General features: G+C 37.5%; 1 protein-coding gene across 1 annotated transcript in view; it reads right to left on the bottom strand.

Annotated features, from left to right (window-relative positions):
• The window catches only part of dgkaa (diacylglycerol kinase, alpha a), a 37429-nt gene that overhangs the window by 6723 nt on the left and 20127 nt on the right, over positions 1 to 10579 (bottom strand). Inside the window, exons 7-20 of the mRNA XM_008414454.2 lie at positions 9821 to 10000; positions 7365 to 7482; positions 7135 to 7223; positions 6941 to 7060; positions 5749 to 5847; positions 5490 to 5576; positions 4355 to 4428; positions 3925 to 3999; positions 3457 to 3542; positions 3276 to 3365; positions 3026 to 3186; positions 1562 to 1626; positions 1196 to 1286; positions 895 to 1081 (exon numbers count right to left, since the gene is read on the bottom strand). Of these exons, the coding sequence (XP_008412676.1) occupies positions 895 to 1081; positions 1196 to 1286; positions 1562 to 1626; positions 3026 to 3186; positions 3276 to 3365; positions 3457 to 3542; positions 3925 to 3999; positions 4355 to 4428; positions 5490 to 5576; positions 5749 to 5847; positions 6941 to 7060; positions 7135 to 7223; positions 7365 to 7482; positions 9821 to 10000 (1522 nt within the window). The remainder of the gene's footprint in view (positions 1 to 894; positions 1082 to 1195; positions 1287 to 1561; positions 1627 to 3025; positions 3187 to 3275; positions 3366 to 3456; positions 3543 to 3924; positions 4000 to 4354; positions 4429 to 5489; positions 5577 to 5748; positions 5848 to 6940; positions 7061 to 7134; positions 7224 to 7364; positions 7483 to 9820; positions 10001 to 10579) is intronic.

Below are 10579 nucleotides of genomic sequence, written 5' to 3'. Positions count from 1 at the left end.
TGTATTTGCCTTTGAATGTTAAGTTTTATACTTTAATTTTTTGGCAATGTTGAGAGGTTTTATTTTGTCTCTTTGCATTATTTAGCCTCTTCAGAGCCTCCATGTTCTCAGTCTGTTAAAGATAGTATTGCTAATAGCAGTACAATTTGCACAATGCCTGTTTTGTTTAGTTTTCTTCTTGGAAAAAGTTATTAAAAACAAGTTCTTGTCTAAATTAAGGTGAATTCATGGCTCCTTTTTCCACATAATGTAACCGGTAGTGTTTATGATAAAAATAAATAAATAAATAAATAATTATGTGATCGGTATCGGTGATCGGCCCTCATGGGTGATCAGTATCGGTATCGACAGGAAAAAACCTGATCGGCACATCTCTAGTTTCTAGTAAATTACAACAAAAATAAAATATCCTGATCCCTCACTGTGCTACTCAGTGAGGGATTCTCCACTTAAAATGCTTCTCGTGACTGAAAATAACCTGAAAGGCTGGGCAGAGGCAGGATATGTATGATTCACAAGCTGCAATTATGAGATGTGGGTTGAAGCTCCATACTGATGACTATGAGGAACAACATGTATACCCATTGTAGCCGCAGAAAATGAACACAATGTCCAACAGAAAAGAGCATCCCAGTAAATGATGTGCTTATCCATTTGATTATTTTATTTTCACATGCAGCCAATCGAATGCTGGTCTGATTTCGTCACTGTGCGGTTTGTTGCTGTGGACATGAGCTTTTTAACTGATAACAGCTGCAACAGGAAATCTGGATTTGGAATCGCTTAAAAACAATTAGCTAATGGATTCTGCAGAGCAAAGAGGAACTTCGATATTGCACAAGTCACATGATGTGCTGAGGTTTTACTTCCATCACTCAGCGGAGGAGAAAATACCTTGGGAAGTCACTTTCAGGATGTCTGGATTGACAATCACTTCAGACTCCTCCTGACTTGCTTGTCCCTTAATATCTGCTTTTTTGGTCTCGCCCCACAGGTTGGAGCCACCGTGCATGCTGGGAATATTCAGGACAGCAATCCCCTCTAAAGACACATTACTGAGATCCAGAGGAGTGCCACAGCACTGAGAGGAAGAGAGATAAAACAATTAGTGTGCAATCTGCGACCTTGTTTGTTGCTTATTTCAAAATTTAAATGCACATCTGCAGGTGTGTTGCTTCGGGTGAGACGTGCTCACCTCTATTGTTAAACTTTCGCTGAGTTTCTTGCAGGAAGCAGAGATGGTTTCTGAAGTGGCGAATTCGAAATACCACAGCTTGTTCTTCATTCTGCAGATTTGAAAAATGTGTCTTTTAGGTTTAACTGTTGCTTCACATTCAGACAGCGTTTTGTGTTTCAGGAAGAGAAGCCGTGCGGTGACGCAGACACACATCTGTTGGCACCACCTGTGTTGCTCAGAACTGAAGACAACYGTTCCCCAACATTGCCTTGCTTTCATCTTTTAGCAGTTTTCTTGTGAATGTGAGTGGGATACTGCTTTTTCTTACCCTGTGCTGGATAAATAAGGGAATAAAATGAGCGCAGTCCAATAAAGCACACCTACCTGCTGTTAAATTTCTGAGGATGCTTCTCCCTCATTGTATGAAACCTGTGTGCGATGGAGGCATCCTGCCAAGAAAGATAAAACAGCAATGCAGAATATCTATTTAAAAATGAGAAACATTAATTAACATTTACATGTAAACACATGAGATTATAGCAAAGGCACTATCGCTAGTCCCATTGGCAGGTTGATGTGTTCACACTACAGCACAAAAATAACTATTCTTAATGGAGAAGAGGGGGTAACTAGACAGTTTACAATTTGTAGTTTATAATGGTTCAGTAATTTTGACTTTAAGTTGATGAATAAGTTGAATAGATTTAGCACAGCAGTGCTAAAAAGTAAGAGTCGTATATAGTTAAGCTACACTAAGCTAAACAGGCAAATTTTTTGACTACAAAAATTAGACACATTACACAAATTGCAAAAAAAAAATTTGACTACAAAAATTAGCCTGTTTTTCAAGTTATGTGGTAATTTCAAAAGTTGTTTTTCAACTGCCTTTATTTTTTTGTTGATTGTTTCAAGTTTGGCTCAGTAATTTTGACTTTAAGTTGACAAGTAAGTTGAACAGAGTTAGCATAATGGCACTAAGAAATAAGAGCTGTAAGCAGTTTAGCTAAACTAAGCTAAACAGGCTAATCGTTTCAGGAGAAAAATTAGCCTCTGCCCTTTTGTTATTTTTCAACTGCCATTAATATTTTTTTGTTGATTGTTTCAAGTTTGGTTAAGTAACTATAAGTAACTTTAAGTGACTTTAAGTTGATGAGTCAGTTGAACACAGTTAGCATAACGAAACAATAGTTGTGTACAGTGAAGCTGCGCTAAGCTAAACAGGCTAATTTTGTCACTAGAAAAATTAGCCTCTGCCCATTTGTTGCTCAACTGCCATTAATATTTTTTGTTAATTATTTCAAATAAGTTTGACTTTAAGATGATACGTAAGTTGARAACASTTAGCAAAACGACACTAAAAAATAAGAGTTCTATACAGTTGTATAGTTAAACAGGCCAATTGTTTGACTAGAAAAATTAGCCTCTGCCCTTTGTTGTTCCATAACCGCCACTAATATATAATTTTGATTGTTTCAATTTATTTAGATTTAAAAAATGGGACATTTTCTATTAATTGATATTTAAATGTAAATACAGGAGACCGCGGCCAAGTGTCCGTCTCTATTCCTATTGGTAGGTTAAGTTGACATAGTTAGCATAATGACACTAAAAAAGAGTTTYATACAGTAAACTATGCTAAGCTAAACAGGCTAACTGATTAGTTAGAAGAATTAGCCTGTACCCTAAGACACAATGCTAAACAGATTCATGTGTTTTGTTTTGTAAATGAATAATTTGGGGTAAATTAATAATTTTGTTACTCAAAAATTCAGTGCTCAATGCTACTTTAGCTTCCCATCTTTCCAGTTTGTGCCTGGAGCACCTAAAAAATGTAGACAATTTACTCACAACTCCAATTGAGAAGTAATTGTTGATGATTTCATATGGCACTGGATCCCCCTTCTCCTGAACCTCATCCGGTATCACCTGCACACTCCAGCGGTCCATCAGAACCTGGGAACTGTTCTCAATGTCTCTCAGAATACGACCCAGATCCTCGCCATCATACCCTGCCAAAGCAGAGAAAGAGGCAGACTCCAATCGCTGCATAACAAGAACAAACGTTGCATCTTTTTGTGAAGTACAAACTTGTTCTCACCTCCACCCCAACGCAGACATCGCGCAAGGTCATTTCCTGTGCCCAGAGGAAGCACTGCAACGGGAGGCCGCACCAGCAGATTGGCTTTGTCTGGTTGCAACAATTTAACAGAAAAAGCAGAATAAAGGAAGTGCATGAAGACAGTCTTTATGCGAGCTTCTTTTTGCAAAGCTTGACTCACCTATCGCATCTAGAATCCAGCCGACTGTGCCGTCTCCACCACAGACCAGGATTCTGTAATCCTGCAGGTTTCTGAAGAAACTCAATCTGAAATCCAGATGATRATGTGAATTATCAGAGAAGCGAAGAATTGTACTAAAGTAGGAGGAGRAATACTTCAACGTATTTAGTCAAGTAAAAGTAAAAAGTGGAGAAGTAAGAGTAAAAAAAGTATTTRGCAAAAAGAAATACTGATAACTAATTAAAACATCAGTCATTTAATATTTAAAAATTAACATGAAGTTATGTGGAAATGACCAAAATGAAAATAAGAGTAGMAACACTTCATTATAAAATTACTCAKKTAAAAAGTCCAGCATGCTAAAACATTTTTTCCAAAAGGTGGCTAAAGTAAAAGTTGCCAGTTTCTACTGAACTCTGTGAACGACGACATGAGGGCCTGACAGCAGACACYGCTGGAGTAACTCACCCGGCTCCAGGRCCGCCACTGGAAAGGTTGTAAACCTGCCGCGGATTCAGTAAATACTGAAATTTACTCAGGACTCTGAAATACATGGAAACAAGTTYAACAACGTGCTCATTYGGAAATCCACTTCATAAAACACAAACTCTCACCACCTAGTTTTGAAATARATACTTTWATTTATTTCTAATTTTGCAAGTAAAATTGGTGTACTTGCACATTTCCCTGTTATAAGTGAAATAATCTGCCAGTGAAACTAGAACTCGTTCATTAATATTGAGCAATTATTGACTTAAAACAAGCTCATATATCTTGCTGAAAACTTACTTGAAAGTTAGTTTTGTCTAATTTCAAGTTTATTGTGATATTTGCATTAGAAACCAGATAAAAAATGCCTGGTAATGTTTTGTGTTTTGCATACAGTTGTGGTGCTCACCTCTCGCCCTGCTTGCCACCGCTTTTAGGATTTACGAACACCAGGAGAGGATGAGTGTTTGGCACGGGGCTGATCTGTGTGATAAACATTTGATAAAGTTACTACACTGACAATTAGTTGCCTAGCAACAGTGCTAGAAGTCCTCAAACTTATCAATCAATCAAGTGTATTTGTGCAGTACATTCCAGCGACAAGGGAGTTCAAAGTGTATCTCATCAGAAAAAAAACTTAAATTAAAAGTCATTAAAAAAAAAATTAGGCAACAATTGAGAAGCGAGTTACATTTTGATGAGTGCGATCATCAAAATAATCAATACAGTCAAATATATTGATAAATGTTGCATTTATTAGGGTTTCAAATTTTGTCACCTTGTGACTTCTATGTATTTTAAAGTTAATTAACACGATTTATCAACAGGAAGCAACAAAATCAGAAATCAATGGATTGCACTGGTAATCTGGCACCTTAATCTGACACTGCAAAATAAAATCCACTGCAACCAACTGGTAGAGGTGAACAGAGTRCCCCAAAATATTACTCAGGTAGAAATACTTTAACATATTTTTACTCAAGTAAAAGTAAAATGTAGCCATTACTCAAAAGTAAAAATRGATTTGGTTAAAAAAAAGTACTGAGTAACTGATCAAATTATTAATCATTTAATATTTAAAAAAATACATAATTTGTCGGAGCAAAATATAAAGTTAAGTGGAAATTTTGGAAGTTTAAGGAACAACATGAGAATAATTCATAAAAATAACAAAATTAGGCAAAATAATTTTTTCCCAAATCAGTTTCTTTCAATAAAAAAATGTATTAAACGTTAATCAAAACTGCAGGTGTGTGACTGTCTGGTGAATTTTTGGTTAAAACAYGTTTGTTTTTCATTCAGTAGGTAGAAAATCCAGAAATTTTACACAAGTAAGAGTAGAGATACTTCAAAATACAATCATCAACTAAGAGTAAAAATACTACATTTTTAAAAAACGTTACTTAAGTAAATATATACCCAACTCTGCTAATTGTTTACACCTGTAGATGATTTAATCTCAGTGAAAATGCAGCTGAACCTCTAAATATCCCCACAGTGAATCCATGCAGCAGARAGGATTTTCATCATTTCAGAGAAATCACCTGGAGCACTTGTCCGTCGGGAGTAATGTTGAAGTCGCCGTCATCCGTCGACGCTGAGCAGCCATTTTTCACATTGTTTGGTCTCTCCTTCAGGGAGAAAATGTGTAAATAAACTCAGAAACTTTTATAACACTTCAGTTATGAACAGTATTAAAAAGCAACACAGGCTGTATCTACTGGCGTAATGTTCTTCGTTGGAGTGGTAGGTGCGTTTTGCACTGTACATGTGCTGAAAATGCGCCTGAGGAGAGCTGTGTACCTTTATAACAGGATATATGGCCCATGGAGGCAGGATGTGGTCTCTGAGCGTCCCACAGGTACACTCTGTTGGCTCCAGGGCTGCACAATCATCGTGACGCTGGGAAAAACAAACAGGCATTACGCCAAACCTCGCTGTGGTCGTGACTGACAAAATGCAGCTTGAGCTTTTCAGTTATTTCTCTCTGCATTTGCTGGACGTTGTGAAAACACAGAAATCTAAAATCTCACTCTTCAGATATGCTTTACTGCAAATATAAACAAAATAAACTGGTTTTACTGCATATGTCTTTTCCAAACTGGTGGGTTTTAATCTTTCTTCTTTTGTAGGAGTGAGTCAGGCAATCTGTACATATGTTAAAAGAGTTTCTCTTTTTATCCGATTAGTCATTTCCAGGGGAAATTACCTCTGTGATTTAGTTTCACACGGTAAAAATTAATTTTTAAACAGGGACCCGTTATGCAAAATTAGCATTATGCATGTTTTTGTACTTCCATTTGRGTCTCTGCTGCTTCTAAGAACGGCTTTTAAAAAAACACCCAGATGCTTTTTGGTAACAAATTAATGTTTTTCGTTGCCTGGAAAATGAGCCGTTTCAAAAACGTCCCGAATGTAAGGTCACAAATCAGCAGGGGCTGCCCCTCACCTAGCAACCACAGCTCAGCCCGTTGCCTAGCAACCCAGGCTGAGCTCCAGGATGTTTGGTCAGCTGGTTTTACCGCTGTATGCACTCTACAATGGCTGCTGGAAAAGACAAACATTTTGTTGTTGACTTTTGCTGCATTCATGTTGTTTGTGCAGGAGGCTCTATTATTGCTTTTCAATGATGTAAAGTTGTATAATTCACTCATGTGCGAGTGTAAACGTTGAGCTGGCTAGTAGCAGATTATTAGGATTTAAAGTGACAGGAGGCCCTAAAACAGTTCATTTACCAAGATCATCAGAAAAACCTTGTGCAAAAAATGTAATGAACATGTTTTGTTATCCTAACCTGCTCAAGGAAACATAATAGGTCACCYTTAATCAGTGTTATTCTTGAAACGCTACAGCGTTGTTGTACCAGGAAGCCCTCCTCCATGTAACATCAGTTTTATTTGTTAACTGATAACTGTGAATTTTGCAAGAGGAAGTGGAATAATTTAGATTTGTAAAAATTGAGCCGCAACATAGAAATATGAGTCCTTATCCTTACCATTGTGTGGCACCAGACGCAGTGTTTCCCTGTTAAAGCTTGGAGGCTCTTGATCTTCTTTTGGCACCGGTCACATTTTCTAGAGTCACAGTTCCCACTCACCCAGTCGTGCACTGGAACCTGTAAAGYGGGAAGCAGAGAGAYCCAGTTTGGACTTTGTTTTGCTGTGGATTTACGTGGAGAAYYCGGCGTACCCCTGTCTCTTTCTTTGACTTCACGTACGTCCTGGCGCACGGAGCTGGGTTCTTGTTAGCGCAACGCCCGTGAACTGTGTATTTGCAGCCTGGAAAAGGKGACACAAAATCCGACTTTCAGTCAGCAGGMGTCATATTTAAAAGAATGGTAATATTCTCAAATCTGACACGATGACTTCTGATAAGTGCCACTGGATTGTCGCCCCCCTGTGGAGAGGTGCGGTACTCACAGGTGCAGCAGAGCCCCTGTTTCCTCAAACCCAGCAGCATGCTCTGACACACGTTGCAGTAAACGGGCTTGTTGAAGTTCTTCATCCTCCAAAGGTGCTGCCCGTCCTTTTGGGTCATCTGATCAGAGATGGAAGAACATCAGAGGTTATGAAAACAAAAAAAATTAAAGATAATTATGATCCTAATTCAGGATCAAAACAATTCTTTCAGTTTAATATGGATGAGGGCTGAGCGATAAAAATAAAATCTCAGATTTTTTTCATACAACATCGGATTTTTATTCTTTATGTTTGTTTTTTTTAATCATCCATGAGATCTTCAGTGAGAATTTATAATTATGAGAACAGAATCATAATATTGGCAGAAAGAAGATGAAATTTTAACAGAAAAAACATTTACGAGAAAAAAAGTGGTTTTAATTTTTAAAAAAAGCTTCAGTAGTTATCAGCATCTAATGTGAGCAGCTCAGTTCGTGTAAATCTTTCTTTGAAATAGTGATTATTTTAATATCCTGCTGGTTTAATAATATAACAATCTGATGCTGATKTGATAAATAAATATTATGACTTTACTCTTGTCATATTATGACTTCATTTTTCTAATTTAATAAATAAAAAACCTGGTCCTAATATTCTGTTGTAGAGTTGACCTGAATTTTAAAAAATATATAAAGTAATAATAAACACTCTTATAAAAGCAAAATGACTACGGAAACCCAATGAGCTCATTGGTGAAAATTAATCCAGATTTTCCAGATTTTAATTTTAAAAACCAAAAATGTGATTCATCAATAAAATCGATTCATCACCCAACGCTAATCTGAATCTTTACATTATAACTGGATGTGAATTTGATCCGTTTTTCATGCCGTAAAAAGTCATTTTGCTGAAATTTGTTGCTGCATAAATAAAATAAATGAATAGTCTTTCATACATTTTGGGGTTTTTTCACATTACTAACTTATTTTGCTTTTATTAAAACTATTCCCCCAATAAAATATGGCACATCAGTCAGATTAAATACTAACTGGAATCTTTTTGTTTACAAAATGATACAACTGGATCCAATATTTCCAAAAAAGCATCCAGTGCTTTTTACTTCCTACCTTATTCACCAATTATTGAATATGCAACAAATATAAAAAGAAGGGTATTGAGTTACAAAATACCGTATTTTCCGCACTATAAGGTGCACCTAAAAACCTTCAATTTCCTCAAAAGCCGACAGTGACCTTATAATCCGGTGCACCTTATATATGGACCAATATTGAGCCACAACAGGTCTAGTAACTACAGTAAGCAGCCGCCGACTTCATTTTCCCCCATAGAAGAAGAAGTGCGAGGTGCATGCTGGGATAGTTGTCAGAACGCTGGTTTGTTAATAAAGCTTGATAATACATTTAAAGCCATGGGGGCGAAGGGGCGGAGGGGCGGGGGAAGAGAGACAGGGACTGCGGCGGCAGCGTGTCGGTTGGTCTGTGTTACCCAGAAAGCAGTTGGGCACAATATCGCAACACCAACACCGTGAGTGAAACAATGATTGGGGCAGACTACTATATAAAGTACTCGGGGACCACTTCTTTACAAATGTGGATGTGTAATAATAGAGTATAGAACAAATTGAACCCAACCCAAACTGAAGCGTCTATTCTATGCGCCTTATATATGAAAAAAGTTTTAAAATAGGCCGTTCATTGAAGGTGTGCCTTATAGTGCGGAAAATACGGTAATTAACTGGACAAGAGAATAAACAAACAAACATAAAAATGGATAGATTCGAAACAGAAACTAAGCAGAACATAATCAGTGAAWCTGTTTAACATATGTGGATTATGGTTCTTTGCTTTTGTGCAGATTATCTGCTGAAGAGCCTYTTTTTTTCTTTTTTAAATGAYATAATGCATCTGTCAATCATCCACAGCAGGAGGCCCGACTCTGGGCAGCTCACAGCGACTGTGAGGGGGCTGAATTTACGCTCCCCAGGCTTCAAATGTCCACGGCTAGAAATAGCCAGACGGGAAGTCCCTCACATCGTCTTGGAGACCGAACCGATGGGCAGAGTCGAGCTTGTGGTTTTACAACGATGCAGCGAGCAAACACGCAGAAATCGGATCCATTGCCGGGCTAAGAGAAGCATTCAAACGTTCTCATCTGCCTCACTTTGTTAATGTTTCCTATAGTTAAATGCAGCTGTAAAAGTTTGTAATAATGGAGCAGAGTAAGTGGAAAAACACCACGGCGTTACGATGGTGCAGAGGGGGATGACATTACCACACCCTGTAACTCTGAATCGGCATAAAGGCCCTTAGAGAGAGACAAGAAGGAGGAGGAGGAGGAGGAGGAGGAAGGACAAACGAGCCGCACTGCAAGGCCGCGGCTTCAGAGAAACACCTGCTGTCAGAACCAAACGTGTCTGAGCTCAAAACCACACAAACACAAGCAGCAATTAAAACCACCTTCAGACCCAGCAAGACGAGGAGGGGAACGTTGTTCATGCCTCCTTCTACCCACTCGTCCAGAGACACCGTGCCGCTGCTGTCGGCATCAATCGCCGTCATCATGTCCTTCAGCACCTGAGGAGACGACAGGCGGTCGTTACTCTGCTGTGAGAAACGCATTATTACAACGCTTACAGGCTCTATCTGTGTGTTTCCTCACACTTACAGGATTCATCAGACACATTTTAATATTTTAACCAAAAATAAATACAAATTACAGTTTTAAGGTGATGATTTTATTTGTTAAGTGACAACAAATACCCAAACAAACCTGATCTCTCGTTAAATTATGAATTAAATGTGATKAATTAAATTCCTTTGGTGTAAACGGTGCAAAAATATGAAATCTTACCAAATATTTTGGTCTAGTTATAAATAACTTTTCATTCCTTGGTATTGATTCTAGTTCCATTGGCAGATTATTTCACTTACAAAATAGAAAAAATTWAATTATCTAATACTTTTTCATCAATATTAAAGAATTATTGACTTAAAACAAACTCCTACGTCTTACTAGTTACTTATTTCAAGTGTACTAAGATATTTGTGCTAAAACTCAACCAAAATTACTTAGTAAGATTTKGTGTTTTTACAGTGCATTAAGTGAAAAAAAGACACACAAACAAACCCAATATCTCATAAAATCATGAATTAAATGTGATTAACTAAATTTCTTTAGTCTACACTGCAACAATACAAACTCTTACCAAGTAATTT

Source organism: Poecilia reticulata, linkage group LG7, assembly GCF_000633615.1.
Source record: "Poecilia reticulata strain Guanapo linkage group LG7, Guppy_female_1.0+MT, whole genome shotgun sequence".
In the NCBI taxonomy this organism is placed as follows: Eukaryota; Metazoa; Chordata; class Actinopteri; order Cyprinodontiformes; family Poeciliidae; genus Poecilia; species Poecilia reticulata.
This window is presented reverse-complemented; position numbering and strand designations above follow the sequence as displayed.